Below are 21,422 nucleotides of genomic sequence, written 5' to 3'. Positions count from 1 at the left end.
TTACAGTTTTTCACTTGTTTTTATACTTTGGACATAAAGTTTTTAGGATCTTGGTCCACTGTAATTGGTTCAAAAGCGAAGTCCCGCCCCTCCGATTTGCATATAAACGCACGTGGGTCAGGTTAGTGCAGAACATCTTGAGTCAACTCACGTGCAATTTGAGCAGGGGGTGTGCCCTGCGAAGCCCGCGGCACTTTGGTCTCAACACCTCCGCTCACTTCCTGCTTTGAAAAAAAGAGTAAGAGCGAACTGCTCGTGCTAGTGGCTCAGCAAAGTAGAAGACTCGTACACCCGACCTCCAGCTGCTCCCAACTAAAGCATGAGCGAACTACTGGCCTGAAGAAAGGCGCAGTACAGGCAAGTTTGCGCTCGCTCCAACTTAGCGCTTTACCTGGAGAGCCAACATGTCGGACTCGGCTTCCAGCTTCCTGCACATCGGAGACCTTGTGTCCCTGTACGCTGAGGGCACCGTCAATGGCTTTATCAGCACCCTTGGGTGAGGGCGCGCACGCACGCACGCACGCACACACGCACGCACACACACACACACACACGCACACGCACACGCACACGCACACACACACACACACACACACACAGTCATCCTGTATTCATGAACTAAAACAGCTAACGACAAAGACACATAACTAAACATCTGTATTCATATACAGTAAGAGTACAATGTAGAATTTTGTGTTCTTGCATGTACAGTTTATCTGTATATGAATGTATGTACTGTACTCTAAGTATGAATGTATGATGTGTGTTGGCGTGTCTGTGTGTTAATGTATGGACAAATGTACACACTGTGGATCTTAAAAGTCTACACACCTGTTTTTTGAAATATATAAAATGATACCAAGATGAACCATGACAAGGTCTACTGTAATGTAATAAACTCTATACAAGGGATTAGAGTAGAACTGAGGCGGGGTAGGAGTGATAGTGTTTTATGCAGTGGTATAATGGTCCCTGGAGAAGTGTGTATACTCTCAATTTTCACAATTTTTTTTTGTTTGTTTTTGTTTTGTTTTTTGAAGTAGTCCAGAAAAACATCTTGTTTTAGAAATTGTGACATGCAAGAACAATTGATAACTTGCTCACAATAATAAAAATATAATGACTTGATTAGGAGCAGTTTGTAGTTACTACTGGTAACACAAGCAGCCTGAATGAGTATGAAATGTAATTATCATGAGAAAAATATATAAATAATAGTGGTGCAACGGATCATAAAAGTCACAGTTCGTATCGGATCATGGATTTGAGTCATTGATCGGATCGTTTTCGGATCAGCACAAAAAAAAGATAAATAATACTTGTCTTCATTTATTTTGTAAAATGCTTCCCCCCCTCACAAAATAAACAAACAAAAAATCAATTTAAAACATCTAATACAGTGGTACCTCGGAGTTTGAACATAATTCGTTCCTGTGAAGTGTTTAAAGTCCGAATTGTTCAACCTCCGAAATTTTTTCTCTCATAGGAAATAATGTAAATGCATTTAATCCGTTCCCAAGCTCCAAAAACAGAAAATTCCCATTTTAATTTCTTTTTTTTTTTTTTTTTTTTTACATGTACACCTGGTACATTATTTACACAATGAAAAACACCTCACCGTTTTTGTTGTGGTGTGATGGCATCAGTGGATGAAAAATGGAAAGTTGCGTTAATGGTGTATTTTGGGCATATTGTTAGACTACTACGGGGTCCTTGCGTGCGCTCTTAACTCAGGCACGTTGGTGAACAGCTAAGGCGGGTGGGGGGTTTCCTCGTGCCAGTATTTACGGAAGTAGTCAGCCACAGTAGTTACAACGGTGCGATAATCTCCATCCTATACCCACTGTGGTTTTTAGGACTGCACTAGCATTGCTCGGCTTCACTCAGCTACCTGTTGAAGGTACTTTCGGATTTGCTTGGTTGGATGTTCAAACTCCGAGACCAAGGTTAAACTCCAAGGCATTTTTTACTCAGATTTTTTGGTTGAAGTCCGATTTGTACAAATTCCGAGACGTTCAAACTCCAAGGTTCCACTGTATAGCCTGTTTAGGATTTAGAAACACACAACTTTAAGTGCAATATGAGGCAGAAAAATTCTTATTTTACGCATGGTCCATGTGTAAAATAACAAGGTATTATGGCTTAAAGTTGTGTTCCTAAAATCTACGGCTATGTTTGACATTGAGTTGAATGTTTTTCCTTTTTAATGGGCAAACCATGGTTTGATATGATAGACCTCTCAGACTGGTAGCTTTTTAGTGGTTATCACCTCATGAAGTAAATGAGCTACCTATTAAAAAAAAATGCATTTTTTTTTTTACGCTGGTGTTTTAACAGTGTTCAAGACACTTATCAATGGTTGATAATGTGTTTGGTATCATTTTAAAGGGCATATTCTAAGCTTTCATATAAGCTTTTGTGAAGTTCTTTGTCAAAAATATAGATCACTGGAGCTATTCAAACTTTCAGAAGCACACATTTCTTTTCACAATTTTCTCCTAAACTATAACCTTTATTTAAGCGCTGTGGCATCAAGGAACCTGATAGACAGAAAATACAACAACTGGAATATTCACCACAGAGTCCAAGGATTCAGGAAATGTGTTTATACATACTGTGTCATTGCTAGACATGATTTCAGACCTTAAATGAAAAGGAGGATTTTGACCAGTATATGAGGCCTTACTCTATGCAGGCTATTTGGCTGCATTTGGACAGCGGTGGTCATCAAACTTCTTTCTGGTTAATGGTCTGACGGTTATTTCATGGACTGTCAATGATCTGTCGGCGGTGTGGTGAAATTTATTCATGCCATTCACATTCACGCTAGGATGATAACAGACATTTTCAGAATATTCTCCACTACAACAATTAGACTGGCAAACATTTGTTGATGTGTTGGCGAACATTCCCAACCGGGGTAAATATACATTTTGGGGCATATATGCTACAAAAAAATTATAAAATGGAAAAAATACCTATATTATTATTATTTTGATTAAATATATCTGTGCCACCATTTACCAAATGGCTGGACTCCGGACTGGTGGTTGGGGACCACTGCCTTAGGGTATCTACAAATTTTATTTTTTTTTCTTAGCAATCTTTATCTTTTTTTTCCCTCTCCCTAACATACATGAACTTTGGACTGTATAGTTATGATTGAAGAATTCATTTCCAAATCGCTCTGAAAGGTACTTAAGCATAAACATCCTACTATGCCATTTCAAGATTATTATAAGAGGTAAGAAAAATGGGTAAGTGAATAAACATGTTGAATTCACATGTAGGCAAAATAAATAAAGACAGGTAAATTAGGTAAGTACAAAATATGGCCATTTCTTTTTAATAAAGATCTAAGGTTTAAACAACAATAATGCTGTTAAAAAGCGTTTTATTTGCTAAGATGCATAAATATCAACTACAGTAGTTCCTCATTTATCACAGGGGTTACGTTCCAGAACCCCCACAATAAATGAAAATTTGCCAATTTGTAACCATAATATATATTTACTTTATGTCACATTTGGTGAGGTGCAGAGAAGCAGGGCGAGGAAGCAGAGGTGAACTCAAGAAGTATTTTAATAAACAAAACACAATAAGGCAAAAAATGCGCCTTAGTAGTAAAAAAAAAACATATACCCAAAAGTCCAAAACAGGATTCAAAATAAAAATAAATACTGGGAATAAATCCGTAATGAAACCAGGAACAAGGACTTGACATGGACAATGACCCGACAAAGACTGAACGAAAACAGGAAACAAAATACACAATAACAAATGAGACAACGAGAGACACCTGGATAAGACACACGTGGCTGAGAAAACTGATCGGCTGACATAAGGGAGTGGGATAGACAAAGACGAGACAAAGGGAGACACAAGGAAGACATAACAAAACACAGATCATACAAGACAAAAGGAAACATAAATCTAGCAAAAACCAAAACCAACCAAACCCAAATCATGAAATTTTAGGGCTGAGACTAATGATATTCCCTTCCGTTCCGTCTTCAATTCCGCTTTTCCGGGGTCGGGTCGCGGTCGCGGGGGCAGCAGCTTTAGCAGGGAAGCCCAGACTTCCCTCTCCCCAGCCACTAAAACCAGCTCCTCCGACGGGATCCCAAGGTGTTCCCAGGCCAGCCAAGAGACCTAGTCTCTCCAGCGTGTCCTAGGTCGTCCCCGGGGCCTCCCGCCGGTAGGACATGCCTGGAACACCTCCCCAGGGAGGCGCCCAGGAGGCATCCGAACCAGATGCCCGAGCCACCTCAACTGGTTCCTCTCAACGTGGAGGAGTAGCGGCTCGACGCTGAGTCCCTCCCGGATGACCGAGCTTCTCACCCTATCTCTAAGGGAGAGCCTGCGGAGGAAACTCATTTCGGCCGCTTGTAGCCGGGATCTTGTTCTTTCGGTCACGACCCACAGCTCGTGACCATAGGTGAGGGCAGGAACGTAGATCGGCCGGTAAATCGAGAGCTTTGTCTTTCGGCTCAGCTCCTTCTTCACCACAACGGACCGCTACAGCGTCCTCATCACTGCAGACGCTGCACCGATCCGCCTGTCGATCTCCCGCTCTAACCTACCCTCACTCGTGAACAAGACCCCAAGATACTTGAACAGCTCCACTTGGGGCAGGATCTCATCCCCGACCCGGAGAGGGCACTCTACCCTTTTCCGACTGAGGACCATGGTCTCAGATTTGGAGGTGTTGATCTTCATCCCAACCGCTTCACACTCGGCTGCGAACCGCTCCAGTGAGAACTGGAGATCACGGCTTGAAGAAGCCAACAGCACCACATCATCTGCAAAAAGCAGAGATGCAATGTTGAGGCCACCAAACCGGACCCCCTCAACGCTTCTGCTACGCCTAGAAATTCTGTCCATAAGAGTTATGAACAGAATCGGTGACAAAGGGCAACCTTGGCGGAGTCCAACCCTCACAGGAAACAAATTCGACTTACTGCCGGCAATGCGGACCAAACTCTGACATCGGTCGTACAGGGACCGAATAGCCCGTATCAGGGGGCTCGGTACCCCATACTCACGAAGCACCCCCTACAGGACTCCCCGAGGGACACGGTCAAACGCCTTCTCCAAGTCCACAAAGCACATGTGGACTCCTTAATTCTACTGGCATGCCTTCCCGTGAGGAATCAGAGTCTGCAGACTCCGAGGTGGGCTCTCCTATCTTTGAGGTCAAGGTCATCGAGGTCGTTAACAAGCTCCTCGGTAGCAAGGCCACGGGGGTGGATGAGATCGACAAAGAGTTTCCAAAGACTCTTGATGTTGTGGGGCTGTCCTGATTGGCATGCCTCTAAAACATTGCATGGACATTGGGGACGGTGCCTCAGAATTGGCAGACTGGAGCTGTGGTCCCTCTTATTAAAAAGCCTTTAGGGTAAAGTTTATTCAGGGGTACTGAAGAGAAGGGTCCGTTGAGAAGTCGAATCTCAGGTTCAGAAGAAGCAGTGTGGTTTTCGTCCTGCCCGTGGAAAAGTGGACCAGTTCAGCAAGGTTCTCGAAGCTGCATGGGAGTGGAGTAGGGATGCTCCGATCCGATACGTGGAACGGGTATTGGCCCAGATACTGGGGAAAAAATGGATCTGGTATCTGTCAAAATGGTCCCGATCCACAGAGGCTCATTTCCAGGGCGCGCACACGTTCACGTCTCCAATGACGAGATCAAACGGGGAATGGTGAGGGAAATATTTCCCCTTTGCTACATTGGCGCAACCAATGTCTGTCAAAATTACACTGGGGGAACATCGGAAGCCATTTGGCAGGAAGGCGGGCCCTGCGTCGACAGCTCGCGAAAGCCGTTCGGCAGCGAGAAGCCGCCTCCTTGCCACCGGCTTGCTGCCGTGCCGCCGTCGAGGGACCTTTTGCGAGAGCGAGTGGAGACTGGTTGGTCTCACTGCTGGCCAAGCAGGGACCTCCGCTCTTTCTCTCGCGAAGGTCCACCGTCGCCCGATCAGGGCCTGCTTTGCGAGCAGCAAGCCGGCAGGCTCCGTGGAAGGACGGCCGTGTGGGAAGCGGCAACAGAGTTTGCAGAGGTGGGCGAGACAAAGAATAATGTAATTTAATTATGCCTGTTTTAATGGCATTTTGTACATAAAGGTGGCATTTGGTGATCATCTATTTTCTTAAACTATGAAGAGCAAAAAAGCATGTAGCCTATGAATATTTCTTTACGTGCAAACATGAAAGACAGTGTGAAGACAGAAGCAAGTTTGGCCACATCAAACTCATTTTGTAAACAGCACTTGGAATCAGGCGAGCCCTGGCCACATTATGTACAGTTGAAACATTAACACTGCTTGAATGGAAGAAAATAAGTGTACCGTCACTTAAGTAATGATTACATTCATTCAATACATGTATTGAAAATATTTAATGAAAATCATATTCCAATAAATGTTCACAAAATATTTCAAAGATATGAAAAACCTTTTTTTGTGGAAATATATTAAATATTATTGGGGGGACTAGTGGAAAGACGATTTAGTATGGATCAGATCGGTATTGGCAGATAATGAACCCAAGGTATCGGTATTGAGCCGTTAATGAAAAAAGTGGATCCGAGCATCCCTACATGGGAGTTTGCCCTACATACAAAATACATGTGTTTGGGGAATTCTGTGTGTGTGTGTGTGTGTGTGGGGGGGGGGGGGATGCTTTGGGAGTATCAGGTACCAAACCCCCTGATAATAATAATAATAATAATTAATTAATAATGATTAATAATAATAATGCATCAGATTTATATAGTGCTTTTCTAGACACTCAAAGATGCTTTACAATGGAATTGATACATTATTCATGCATTCACACATTCACACTGTGGTGGCATAAGCTATTTAAGTAGCCACCGCTGCCTTGGGGCAGGCTGACAGAAGCGTGGCTGCCAGTGTGCGCCTACGGCCCCTCCGAGTAGCACTGGAGGCAATTTGTGTGAAGTGCCTTGCCCAAGGACACGACGACCGCCACGATGAGGGCTGTTCGGTCCGTGTATGACCGATGTCAGAGTTTGGTCCGCTTTGTCGGTAGTCTTATTTGTTTCCAGTGAAGATTGGCCCTTTTGTTAAGGATTCTGTCCATAAACTTTATGGATTAAATTTCTAGGCAGAGCCAAGGTTCAACTAACACTGATTGTCACACACATTTAAGTGGGGGGAAATTTGTTCTCCACATTTGTTCTCCCTCGTTGAGAGGGTCCCATTTGGTGGCCTCAGTATTGCATCTCTGCCTTTTTGCAGACGATGTGGTACTGTTGGCTTCATCAAACCGCAATCTCCAACCCTCACACTGGAGCGGTTTGCAAGCTATGTGTGAAGTCGTTGGGGTAAAAATCAGCACCTCCAAACCTTAGACCATGGTCCTCAGTTGGTGGATGAGCTCGACAGTTGCATCGCTGTGGCATCTGCAGTGATGTCGACTCGGTCTGTTGTGGTGAAGAAAGAATTGAGTCGTCAGGCGAAGCTTTCGATTTACCAGTCGATCTACGTTCCTACCCTCACATATGGTCACAAGCTGTGGGTCGTGACAGAAAGAACAAGATCCCAGATGCAAGTGACCGAATTAAGTTTCCTCCGCATGATGTCCGGACTCTCCCTTAAGACACATTGACCATCGACACTTCGAACGCACCTTGCGGCCCCGGGTCCCTCCCGGGGCCACGCCTGTCTGAGTGTCGCTTTGCAATCGATCGGGAAAAACAGGGTGGACTCCGCGTCCTTCCCATATCCCGCGGCTGGCCGCCCAATCAGAGGCGGCCCTCGTCCCCTCCCAAGTGCAGACCTAGCGCCGCGCCTTCCCCCCACTCCGTCTCCGCGCATCCCGCAGGGCACTTCGCGGCTGCCGGTGTAGGTCTGCCTTCTCCCCTGCGCGCAGCCCGCGTCGCGACCCCCGGGGCCACGGTTAAGAGATAGGATGAGAAGCTCGGTCATCCGGGAGGGACTCAGAGTCGATCCTGGCTGGCCATACCAGGGATTTTCCTGGCTCAAATTGAGGCAGAGGTTGTATCATCCTGATCATGATGGGTGACTACCAACACCGATACGATGCCAATACCAGTCTTATTTTAAGGTATCGGTACTCACGGCAGTGACTGATACCATTATCGGCCGCCCTGCTGCTGCCGTTTTACAATCAGGGACAAGAAATTAGAAATTATATGAATACAAAGTTGCCATTAACTTCATGCAATTTTAAGGAAAAATTATATATTGGGATTTATAGGTCTTTCTTTAAAATCATCTGTCATTTAGGGGTGGGGGATTTTATTTACTAGTGGTATCGGTATTTGGTATCAGTAGCGATGACTAATCAAGTGTTGCGTATCGGCTGGGCAAAAAGTGGTATGGAACATACCTAATCCTGACCATGCGTCATGACGTGCATGTATTCTGTAAATTCAACTGACTCACTTTCATTTTTTACAGGCAACACACAATTCCATGTTTCAATAATAAGAATAATATATCCAATAAGATATTTGACTATTTTCATGTTAAAGCATTTATTCGTTATCAGGCTGGAGGTGGCGAGCAAATAAGGTGGAGGTGGCCACCTCTGAATTTTGTACACAGGAAAAACCCTGCATACAGAATTGTTAATAGTGAATGCATGCATGTCATTCAGCACCAGCAATGGTATTGCTAAATGATTCAGAGACTTTGGTTATATTTCTGATAAATAGTACTTTGAGTGACACAAGCACACAAACAAGGCTCGTTAAAAAAGTACTTCAGGTTGTTCTGCCGTTAGTTACATCATCTTGGCATAGTATTAGGGCAGGATAGGCACAGAGCACAGTTTAGCTTGATAAAAGCAAAACGCCAAGGGGATGCATGGTATTTGTAGCATCTAAATGCCTTCTCTGAAAGCTTGGACCCAACATTTTCTCTCTTAAAGGGGCACAAGCCAGTGTATTATTTTAAATAGACAGGTAGGACATTCCTTGGTGTGTCATCTAGAAGGAAAGGAGATAAGGAGACTTGGTGGTGGAATGAGAAGGTGCAGAAGTGGATCCAGAGAAAGAGGTTATCTAATAAGAAGTGGGACACTGAGAGGACTGAAGAAAGTAGACAGGAGTACAGGGAAATCCAGCGGAAGGTGAAAGTAGAAGTGGCAAAGGCTGAACAAGGGGCTTACAATGACTTGTATGCTAGGTTGGACAGTAAGGCGGGAGAGACTCATCTATACAGGTTGGCAAGGCAAAGGGACAGAGATGGACAGGATGTACGGCAGGTTAGGGTAATGAGTAATGAGTATCACAGATGCAGTATTTGCTTTGATGTTGATAGAAAAGGTCAGAAGGAGCTGCATTGTGTCTTTGTAGATCTAGAGCAGGGGTGGGCACACTCGGTTCTCAAGGGCCGGAGTCCTGCAGGTTTTGGATGTTTCCCTTCTCCAACATAGTTGGTAAATGATCATCTCATCAGCAAGCTCTGCATAAGTCTGATAATGATCCTGTTGATTGGAATCAGCTTGTGTTGGAAGAGGTAAACCTCCAAAACCTGCAGGACCCCAACCCTCGAAGACCGAGTGTGCCCACCCCTGATCTAGAGAAAGCTTATGACAGGGTGCCCAGAGAGAAACTGTGGTTTTGTATGAGTAAGTCTGGAGTGGCAGAGAAGTATGTTAGAGTGGTGCAGTACATGTATGAGGATTGTAAGGCAGTGGTGAGGTGTGACGGAGGAGTACAAAGTGGAGGTGGGACTACATCAGGGATCAGCTCTGATCTTTAAAATTATATCAAATACAACATTATCAACCACTGATACATGTCTTAAACATTGCCAAAACCAGTATATGCACCAGTGTAATTTTTTTTTTACAGGTAGGTCGTTTACTTGATGAAGTGATAACCACTAAAAAGCTACCAGTCTGAGAAGTCTATCATATCAAAACATAAACCACAACCAAAAAGTGATGCATAGGTATAAAAAATCACAACTAGAATTTGCCCACCCACGTGTTACCAGTACATCATATTTTGGGCTTTGGCCCAAGGACTAGTTGGTGACCCCTGGTGTAGCTATTGTTAGGTCATGCATCTTGTGGTTAAGTGTCTCTAGTGCTTCTAGTGGTTAAGTCTCACACACACTTGTTTCACTGACGTTACCCTTTCAAGCCGCTCAACTGTTGTGTGTCCAGCATCGTTATATCAGGATACAAACACAGGAGAAGCTTGATCATATTGCTTGTGGTTGTCTTGACTTAAAAACTATGGTACAAGTTTTAGACAGTTTTGTATGTGGATATAAGTTGAATATGTATGCGATGCATCTGCATTATGAACACAAAGTCGTTTTCAGTAACAATCAGAGGTGGGTAGAGTAGCAAAAAATTGTACTCAAGAGTAGCATTACTTCAAAATAATATTACTCAAGTAAAAGTAAAAAGTTGTCATTAAAAAATCACTCAAGTAAAGGTAAAAAAAAGTATTCGCTGAAAAGAATACTCAAGTACTGAGTAACTGCTTAACCAGTGTACAACACTTATACATACATCGGCCAGCAGACAGTCTAGCTGCCACATCTATCAAATCTACCCTGTAGCTACTCACTTCTACTTGGTGTCTTCTTGCCCAAGCCCAGATAAATACAGAGGGTGGTGTCAGGAAGGGCATCCGACGTAAAACTTTGGCCAAATCAAGCATGCAAATCAAATATATGACTTCCATACCGAATCGGACGAGGCCTGTTTCACCATTGGTGCTGTTGACCTACAGGGTGCCGGTGGAAACTGGACTACTGTTGGTTGAAGAAGGAGAGGAGGAAGGTGTGCTCGTAGGGAGAAAGAGAAGAGGAACACCAAGAGTCTAGGACTGAGAGTAGGGAATTTGAATGTTGGAGAGCGCTGGTTGACATGATGAAGAGGAGGAAGGTTGACATACTATGTATTCAGGAAACCAGCTGGAAAGGGAGCAAAGCTAGAAGTTTAGAAGCAGGGTACAAGTTGTTCTATCATGGTGTAGCTAGGAAGAGAAATGGAGTAGGAGTTATCGTGGAGGAGTTTCTTAGGAACGTCTTGGAGTGTCAGAGTGATGAGCCTGAAGCTAGGAATCAAAGGTGTGATGATCAATGTTCTCGGTGGGTATGTGCCACAGGTAGGAGTTAAGATGGTCCTTGGTGTGTCATCTGGAAGGAACGGGGATGAAGAGACTTGGTGGTGAAATGAGGAGGTGCAGAAGTGGATCCAGAGAAAGAGTTTAGCTGAGAAGAAGTGGGACACTGAGAGGACTGAAGAAAGCAGACAGGGGTACAGGGAAATGCAACGTAGGGTGAAAGTAGAAGTGGCAAAGACCAAACAAGGGGATTATGATGACTTGTATGCTAGGATGGACAGTAAGGAGGGGAGAGACTGATCTATACAGGTTGGCAAGGCAAAGAGACAGAGATAGGAAGGACGTGCAACAGGTTAGGGTAATAAAGGATAGGGATGGAAGTGTGTTGACAGATGCCAGTAGTGTGATGGAAAGAGTACTTTGAAGAGTTGATGAATGAGGAAAATGAGAACGAACGAAGCGTAGAAGAGGTGACTGTTGTGGACCAGGAAGTAGCAAAGATTAGTAAGGATGAAGTGAGAAGGGTATTGAAGAGGATGAAGAGTAGAAAGGCACTTGGTCCTCAAGGCCGCTTTAATGCACGGGCTTACCTGGGCTGCAGCCCAGAGGCCTACAGTCGTCAGGGGCCTATCAGAATCATTATATATTAAAAAAAAAGACAATTTGTTGATTTTTCTGTCAATCATGCATGAGATTACCAACCTGCGGCCGCAGATGATTCAGTGCATCGCTGTGGTAGTAATAGGGTGTGTCCCAAGAGAGGGCCTATCAGAAGTCTTAAATTTCATATACTATTGTGCCACTTGTTCAACTTTCTGTCAGTCAATTTACTAACCACGCCCACTCCGCTAGGAGGGGATATCAGTACAGTTAATGGCGAGCGAGGACAGACAGCTATGTCACCGGAAAAAAAGTTTTCGAGCGGCGCTCAAAAAAATGTTAAAAAGGAAAAAGAGCGCCATGACAAAGAGCTCATGGGCCAAATTCCCAAGCTCACTGGGTTTTTAAGACGCAAAAACGCGGGCCTTGGCGAAAGCTGCTTCATAACCTAATTCAAGTAGCCCAACTTCCAAAGATTTTGCTTCTGCTATTGCAGCTTCTGTTTCTTGTTTTGCCCTGAGTGCATCAAGGGTAGCTTGTAGATGTGCTTTTTCAACTTTTATTTCAGTTTCTTTTTTTGCGTATGAGACTCTTGCTTGAGCTGCTTCAGCCTCTGCTTTGGCTCTTCATAGTTATTAAGAGTGGATGAAGATTTCTTTGAAACAACTGAGAGATTGTCATTCACTGTGGACTTTCTTTAAGACATTTTGGGTTCATATGTAGAAAAGCTGTACTGCTGCGTAGGGTTCTAGTGCCTGTCTGCATTTTACTTGGCTCTTGAGAGACCTCAGGGCTCCACGTGACGTCTTCTTCAGCTCTGTTGCTTGTTGTGGTGCCGTATTTTCATTGTTAAGGCCTTGCTAGTCGAGGAGCTAGCTTATCCAAGCAGCTAAACATTCATAAACAAACTCGACAGAGTCAGGGTGTGCAATAAAGTTGTCTATTTATATTGTGAAACTGCAACAAAAAACATACAGTACAATCAACATTTGCGCTGCATTCACATGAATTATCATAAGACACCAACGTAAATAGTATAGTCTAACAATTAGCAATCGCACTTAGCAATTAGCATTAGCATTTTAAGTCAACAAACATCTACAATTCGGTGCATATCTAAGTGCTGCATGCTTAGTATACATAGTTACATACATACATTGTTAATTTGGTTTAAATTCTCTTTAGTTTTCACTTGTTAGAGTTGATATATATTTGTGATATATATTTTTGTTAATTTGTCCAAAATAATTAAGTTTGGTCATTTTGTTTGACTTGTAGTCATACCAGGCTCCCTCTTGTGTTTATTTAGTTTGGTCCACCGCTATTTAAGCCACCTGATTTGTTTGTCTGGAGGTCAGTCCAGTTTGAGTTGTGTTATGTTTAGTGTTGTTCTAATACTGCTACTGATACTGGTATCGGCAGAGGCCCCGATACTGCATTAAAACAGTGGTATCGGTGAGTCCTAACACGTAACATGCAAATACCATTAATTCTGACGCTAATATAGGATTTTGGATGCAGCATCTTGTGTCTTGCTCATGCACGACATTCACTGATGTGGGACATGTTCACTGCATGCCGAGCAAAGATATCCTATTGGCCCTTGAATGCTCTGAACCAATGGCAGGACAGCTTTTTCATGTTGAGAAAAAAACAACAACTTCGGTATAGATACGGCCGATACTGCAAAGCTGGTTATCGGAATCGGTATCGGGGGCCAAAAAACGATATCGGAACAACACTAGTTATGTTAAGTTGACCTCTTTTAAATTGGGCCCAAACTTTAGCTATTAGTTGATGTTGGAATGTTTTGTTAAATATTTTTGCTCTGATTTGATTAAATGGAATATTTTTTCCTTGTCCATGTTTGGCCCACTACAGTACTAAAAAGTTGAAATAACTGAAAACATGTTTTCTATAATACATTCTTCAAAATAGCCATTTGCTCTGGTTACTGTTTTGCATACTCTGGCTATTCTTACACTTGGGAACTATTTAAAGACTGTTGGAAAACCCTTATGAAGCTCATTGAGAGAATGCCAAGAATGTGCAAAAAATTAATCAGAGAAAAGGTTGGCTATTTATGCATTTATTTTATTATTTTCGCCTTTTTTGTTAAGTACATAACTCCACATGTGTTTGATAGTTGTCATAGTTTTGATGCCTTCAGTGAGAATCTACAATGTACATAGTCATGAAAAGGTGTGTCCAAACTTTTGGCCTGTGCTGTATTATATTTTTTGTTCCAAATTTTCTTTGTTTAAATAATGTAGGACCCTATATGCACTTTAATATTGTATTACTCTTTTTATTTTGTTTTGACAAGTTATTTGAATGAAGCACAATTGATGTTGATTCTTTAATATGCAGATGTGCAATTTTAAAATTTAACATGCATTTGACAAATGGTTGTCTGTCGTGCCCCGTGCCAACCCCTCACCCACACCCCATCTGGCAGGACCCCAATCCCTTCTTGCTTGGGGCCCCTGGGGACCCTTGCTACGCCACTGACCACGCGGCTGCTGGTGGAGGACGGTATATTCCCCCACACACAGCCCGCAGCACCAAGGCGGCGGATCCCTCAAACCGCCGACAACCTCTCTGACCTGAGATCAGACGAGACGACCTGCTGAATTTAAGCACAATATTAAAAGGAGGGAGAAAGAAACTATCCGGTAGCGGTGAGGGAAAGCGCCATTCGTCTTTGGATGTTCCCGGTCCAAGGCGAACATATTAGCTAATAGCTAGTAGGCTACACTCTTGTTCATCTCTTCTTTTTTTTTTTTGTTGCCCCTAAACTGCTGCAGTGCAATGCTGATCCCCCTCTGGGATTAGCAGATTAACATATGGCTGGCTACTTGTAATACGGCGGGCGCACTGCACAGCAATGTATGGTATCAATTCAGTATCGCGATACCACTTAATGGATCGATATTGCAGATGATGTGAACAATTATCGTGATATATTACCGAACGATATTTTGTCCCAGCCCTAGTAAATATTATAAGAATTCCATGTCCCAAGAGTTAGCTTCAGTAGCCGGGGGTCGGACCGCCAAGGCCCCCACCTTTGGCTGCCGCCCAGCCACTGCGCTACTGAACCCTTTGACCCCTCCCACAGGTAGTGAGCCCATGGGACCTACATTGCCTTTTCGGGTTGTGGCCGGCCGAACCCCATGGGTACAGGCCCGGCCACAAGATGTTTCCCTTCGAGCCCCGCCTCCAGGCCTGGCTCCGGAGGGGCACCCCGGTGACCCATGTCCGGGCAAGGGAAAGCATAGTCCATTTATTTTCCTCATCATAAGGGGTCTTTTGAGCCATGCTTTGTCTGGTCCCTCATCCAGGACATGTCTGCCATGGGTGACCCTGTTAAGGAGCATGAAGCCCCAGACAACATAGCTCCACATTCTTCTTAATGTATGTCAGCTTTTATACATTGATACATTTATTAGACATTTGCAATTATTAATAGTTAATGCATTGATTGATTTATTTGAGTTTGAAGTGTGAGTTTGAAATGACCGACTGCATTTGCATGCACCTCGCGGCTCACCCAACGCTGTCAATGTGTACACTCCCGTTTAAGGAGGTGAATTGCCTGGTCCCTGGCGATTCGATCCATCTCACAATTCATAAGTGACGATTCGATTTGATACTGATTAATCCCGATACGAATCTATAAGTCGATTATTGAGATATTGAGATTTTTTTTTTTACTCAATGTGGCATCAAATTCTTGGAAAATGATATGATATGATAATGGAGGGCCTTTCATTTAAACTCCTGGGAAATCATGCAGGATTTCGATTAAAATTAGACCCTTTTACCTTGCCACTCTAAGTGGCAATCTGTAAACTGTCATGACTAGGACTGATCTTGAAGTTGGCGATTCGACTATTTGATTTGGAAGACTCTGATTCGACTATGAACGTCTTTGTCAAATGTTTTATAACCAAGACAGTACCATTATGACTAGCGGGTGGGCGGGTTGAGGTCCCCTAAGATGAAAACCGGGGCCTCCGGGCACCGTCGCAGTTGTTGTTGAACGCAGTCGGAGATGAAGGCGGCGGCGCTGGCGGCGTTCCCGCTGGGCGGAACGTACACGGCGCAGAGGGAAATGTTTCCAAACTCCCTCGGCAGGTAACCCGGCTTCAGACTCAGGCAGAGAAGCTCCACGTCGGGGGTGCAGGTGATCTGCCGCACCGCGTAATTCCGACACCAGTTGTCGTTAATGTAAATACAGATTCCCCCACCTCTGCTTTTTCCCGACGCCTCAGTCCTGTCGGCGTGAATGAGTGAGAATCCCTCGATCTCACACAAAGAGTCTGGGATGTCGCTGTGGAGCCATGTCTCCGTGAACACCATGACACAGGCGTCCCGGTGCTCGCGGCAGGCTGAGGTGAGGTTCCTCAGCTCATCCAGCTTGCTCTTTAAGGACCTTACGTTGCCGAGCAGCAAGGACGGCAGCGCTGGTCTGCATCCTCTCCTCCGGAGCCTTTGGTGTGCTCCACCTCGTTGTCCTCTCCTCCGGCGGCGTTTCTCCGAATCTCCTCCGGCAGGTCGGGGGGTGGTGTGTCGCCTGTTGAGCGGAGGGCCCAGAGCGCGTCTCTGATGTAGGACAACAAAGCCATGTCGTTCCTTTGTTCTGTTGTTTACACACGCCATGAGTTGTTGTTGTAGATTAGGCTCCGTTCGGAGCCCCGACGTGTCCTGTAACTCGCGGTAGAAGTCGCGGACAGATTGAGCAAGTGGCTCATTATTTAAAAAAGTTAAAAATTTAAAGTTAAAGTCTTAAATCCATTAATAGACCGTTCTAATAACACAACATGTATAAGGCGATTACAATCTACTAAAGTAATAGGGGAATATATGGATGATTTTGGCCTCGTCGACAGCTGGAGACTTAAAAACCCAAATAAGAAGGAATTTACCTTCTTTTCCGCTGTGCACCGGTCTTTTTCAAGAATTGATTATTTTCTTACAAATAACTCTATTGCTGATAAAACTGTTACAAAAATACATCCTATCATTATTAGCGACCATGCACCAGTCTCACTTTCCCTACAAGTTGATTATACCTTTAAACCACCACCAACATGGCGTTTTAACATCTCACTGCTAAACGATGTAGAGTTTGATAAAATTATAAGGAAAGAGTGGGCAGACTTTTTGGAAATAAATGACTCTCCAGGCCTATCGCCATCTCTTCTCTGGGAAGCTGGGAAAGCAGTAATTAGAGGTAAAATTATATCATATTCATCTTATAAAAAGAAACAGGATCAAAAATTAGAAAATGACTTGGAAGATAAAATTAAACAACTGACGGATGAGTACGCAATAAACCCAAATGACCAAATATGGACTGACTTACAAAATACAAAAATACAGTTAGACGATATGCTAACTAAAAAAACAGAGTTTATAATACAACAATTGAGATACAACAACTTTGAATATAATAACAAATCAGGTAAATTTCTTGCAAACCAACTTCAACGCAATCGGGAAAAATCTCTTATAACGGCTATCAAAGGGACAACTGGTGAATGTACACAATCACCAGAAGAAATTAATCAAATTTTTTATAACTATTATCGCAACCTATACTCAGAAACTAACAAGCCTAACCCTGAACATATTGAGGCATTCCTCAGTAGCTTAAATATGCCTCAGCTAACTACTGAATATAAAGATATGTTAGAAGCGCCACTTACTATAAACGAGTTGTACAGTGCTCTAGATAGTATGCCTAATGGCAAGGCACCTGGCCCAGATGGTTATCCGGCTATATTTTTTAAGCACTACTGGTTAATGCTTGCTCCGCTATTCTTAAGAGTAGTAACAGAAATCAAAACTAATGGTTACATACGTCCTCACATGAATACAGCAGCAATTAAACTTTTATTAAAGCCAGAAAAAGACCCCACCCTTCCATCAAGTTACCGTCCGATTTCACTAATTAACACTGATATTAAAATTATTACTAAGGCTTTCACATCTAGACTAGAAACAGTAATCTCGACAATTATTCATAGCGACCAAACAGGCTTTATTAAAGATCGTCACTCTACTAATAATATTAGGAGGCTCTTTAACCTTATTAGCATGTCACAGCGGCATGATAAAAAGGCAGTTATTATATCATTGAATGCAGAAAAAGCTTTCGACAAAGTTAACTGGTCCTTCCTCTTTGCTGTTTTAAATAAATTTGGCTTTGGGAAATCATTTATCCACTGGGTGTCAGTATTATATGATTCTCCCAAAGCTACAGTTACTACTAATGGGATTATATCTAAGAGCTTTATTTTACAGAGAGGCACAAGACAGGGATGCCCACTGTCCCCTTTATTATTTGCAATATTTATTGAGCCACTTGCAATAGCCATACGCCAGGAAAGAAGGATTCAAGGAATTCACTCTGGGGTAACAGAACATAAAATTAATCTATATGCCGATGATATTTTACTTTATTTAGAAAACCCGGCGATTTCGTTAGGGGAAGTATTTAACTTAATAACTAAATTCTCACAGTTGTCAGATGATTCTATTAACTGGACAAAATCAACACTTCTACCTATTACAGAAAATTCATGGAACCCTGCAAGCCAGGACCCACACTACTCATTTTCTATAGGTAATTTAAAATACTTAGGCATAAAAATCTCACCTAAATTAACTGATTTAATTCATTTAAACTTTTCTCCACTTCTGGAAAACATTCATAGTGACTTGGAACGCTGGAATAATCTTCCTATTTCTTTAATAGGACGAATAGCCACCGTTAAAATGAAGGTTTTACCTAAAATAAACTATTTTTTCTCAATGATTCTATTTAAACCTACGGCTAACTGGTTCCAGTTGTTGGACTCAGCCGTTACAAAATTTTACTGGAATAAAAAAAAAGCAAAGATTAGTCTATCTACTCTTCAGAAAAGTAAATCCAAAGGTGGTCTAGAGGCACCAAATTTTATGTACTACTATATAGCTAACCAGCTACAATATATCGTTCTATGGGCGCAACCCAACAGAGATACTAACTGTTGGCTGGAACTAGAACAAAAGGATTGTAATAACCTCAGACTTCTAGATTTACTCTTTATTACAACATCAATTAAGCGACATAATTGTTTTAAAAACCCAATGATTTCCGCCACCCTGACTGCTTGGTGGAAGGCATTAGAAATTACAAAAGCCCAAGTGGAGCCCTGTGGGCTTTCTCCCCTATGGCATAACCCTGACTTTCGAATTAACAACCAATCGTTTTATTTAGGTGTGTGGGAGCAGAAAGGAATTACATTGTAAATAAATATATGTATATATATATATATATATAATATATACATAAATACACCATCTCTTCTCAGATAATATGTTCATATCATATACATCCTTGCTCCAAAAATTTTTTACATTATCTGCAAGTTAAAAATATGATAAGGAAACAAATTCCAACACTTCAGGGTACACTTGAACCGCCTGGTTTAGCTGAAGATATTACCAAGCTTTCTCCGACAACAACAAAAAAACTTTCAAAAATATATAAGTTACTTTCATATACGGATAAAATGTCTTTACCCATCTCGAAATGGGAGACAGACTTGTCTATAGCTCCGGAATCTGACTTTTGGATTCAAGTTTGTGAAAATGCATTTAAAATGACAAAACACACAAATTTACAACTTATCCAATATAAAATTATCCATAGAACATACATTACTCAAAATATGATGAAGAAAATGGGACTCTCCGACTCCGACATTTGTCTCCAGTGTCTACAAAACACTACAGACACTTATTTTCATGCTTTATGGTTATGCACTCCGGTTATGTATTTCTGGACTAAAGTCTTAGAAAAACTTTCCGCTATCTTGGACTATAGGATACCTTTATCTCCAAACTTGTGTTTGCTAGGTGACCTAACAACAACTGACTTACCACACAAACAATTTCAATCTACACTTGTAGCCCTTACTATCACAAAAAAAACAATTCTTGTTAACTGGAAAAATAAACAAACTCTGAATATCGACCAATGGTCTAACCTCCTCATAAATCACATTTTAATGGAAAAAATATCGGCCTCAAATAAAAAACAAATATCAAAATTCATAGAAATATGGTCTACGTATATAGAATATTTTAACCTAATTTTGGTTATTTAATTCTGCCTGTTAGCGAGGCCGGGGGTTCCATCCGTGGCCCGGGTCTCGGCGCTCCGGGGGCCGGGAGAGTGGGCGGGCGGTGGACCTCTGGGCACTTCGGGCGGGCCCCGGTATCCGCCGAGGGTCCCGGTGGGGTGGGTGGGATATTGGTGGGTGGATGCGCGCCCCCCCCCCCGGTGGGGTAGGGTGGAGACACCGTCTCCGCCCTGCAGCTCCCCTCCAATTTTAATGCACCACACAACTGAGGGGGGGGGGGGGGGGGGCATCGGTTGGGGCGGGCCGCAGCATGGAGCAGTGCTGCGGTCACCTGTCCCCCCCGAGGCCCCTCCCCCACATTAATTTCTTTTAATGCACCACATACGCTCCTTGACATGCCTGGGAGGCGGGTGGATCGGAGCAGAGGGGGATATCATTTCCCTCTGCTCCGGTTCACCTGCCCCCAATTTTAATGCACCACACACACACACTTATGTATATACACTGGGTGGGGTCACACTCACGGTTTAGGGGTAGAGTTCGCCAGTCGGCGAGCTGGCGAACTAAGTAACAGGGTTAGTTTTTCACTTACATTGGGGTGACGACCGGGGCCTCTCCCCGCTGGGCCTGGGGTTCGGGGATGCCGCCCGTCCTCCGGTGCCCCCATCTCCCCTTCTGCCCCTGGTGTTCCGTCCCTCCGCATGGTGGGGTGGGCGCGGGTGCCCTCTCCGCTCCGCTGCCCGGCCCCTCTTCGGCGCAGATGCCTGGGTGCGGTGTGTCCCCGGGGTCTGGGGGTCGGGGGCTGGGGGGCTGTCGGTGGGTGGTGGTGGGGGCGGGGGGCGGGGGTCGTCCTTTGGCGCTGCCGCGGCCTGGGGGGCCCTGAGGTGTTGCGCTTGCTCTGTCCTGGCGGGGGTCGACAGCTCCCCTCTTTGGTGGAGATTTTCATGCATGCCAGATCCACCACACCAGCATCTATCGAAACTCAGACACAATTTGTTTCTCCCTCAGGTCATTGATTCGGTGGAGGCGGGTGTCTGTGGATCTCACTCTGCTTCGTCTACCTTTCCTCAGTTTCTCCTTCGGGCCCTTGAGGTCTCCCTGATTTGTTGGAATTTAGATGTCTCTGGGGTTGGTGAAGGACTCTGGTTAGTGGCCCGGTGGGTGGTGTCTGGTCGGTGCTGGGCTTCGCTTTTCTTTCTTTTCTTTGGTCCCTCTTCGGGTCTCCTGGCGGCCCCACGACTCTGGCTGGATTTTGAAGTGTTCGGTTTAGGTGAACGGTATGGGAATTCTTATATTTTTTTTACACGCACGCACGCACGCACGCACACACACACACATACCAAAAAAAATAAAATAAAAAAATATATATAAATAAAAAGGGAGAACAATGATGATGACATGTCAAATGATCAATACTGAGCTCTCCCCAGAAAAAAAAATTAAAGTTAAATAAGGAAAAGGTTAGAAGAACTGCAGCTTTCCACAGAGCCCGTGTCGCAGACGTGCTGCGCCAACGTGACTGGAAGCGGTATGGGATGAAACATCTGATGATGAAAAGATCTGACCCTGAGAGTAGTCAACCAGAAAGCACAGATCTGTCAGTGGGTGACTTT

At 43.7% G+C, this 21,422-nt stretch overlaps 1 protein-coding gene across 7 annotated transcripts in view; it reads left to right on the top strand.

The window, feature by feature from the left end:
• Nucleotides 1-161: 161 nt before the first annotated feature.
• itpr3 (inositol 1,4,5-trisphosphate receptor, type 3) overlaps nt 162-21,422 on the top strand; it is a 214,217-nt gene continuing 192,956 nt past the window's right edge. For 4 of the 7 annotated variants that reach the window (XM_077554937.1, XM_077554900.1, XM_077554890.1 and 1 more), the window contains exon 1: nt 162-496. In XM_077554937.1, the coding sequence (XP_077411063.1) occupies nt 405-496 (92 nt within the window). In that variant the 5' untranslated portion in view covers nt 162-404. Of the gene's footprint in view, nt 497-20,851; nt 21,087-21,422 lie in introns of those variants that run through there. The other 3 variants (XM_077554947.1, XM_077554909.1, XM_077554927.1) reach the window with 2 other exon arrangements.

This window comes from Vanacampus margaritifer, chromosome 1 (assembly GCF_051991255.1).
Source record: "Vanacampus margaritifer isolate UIUO_Vmar chromosome 1, RoL_Vmar_1.0, whole genome shotgun sequence".
NCBI lineage: Eukaryota > Metazoa > Chordata > Actinopteri > Syngnathiformes > Syngnathidae > Vanacampus > Vanacampus margaritifer.
The sequence above is the reverse complement of the archived record's forward strand: the minus strand, read 5'-3'. Positions and strand labels throughout refer to the sequence as shown.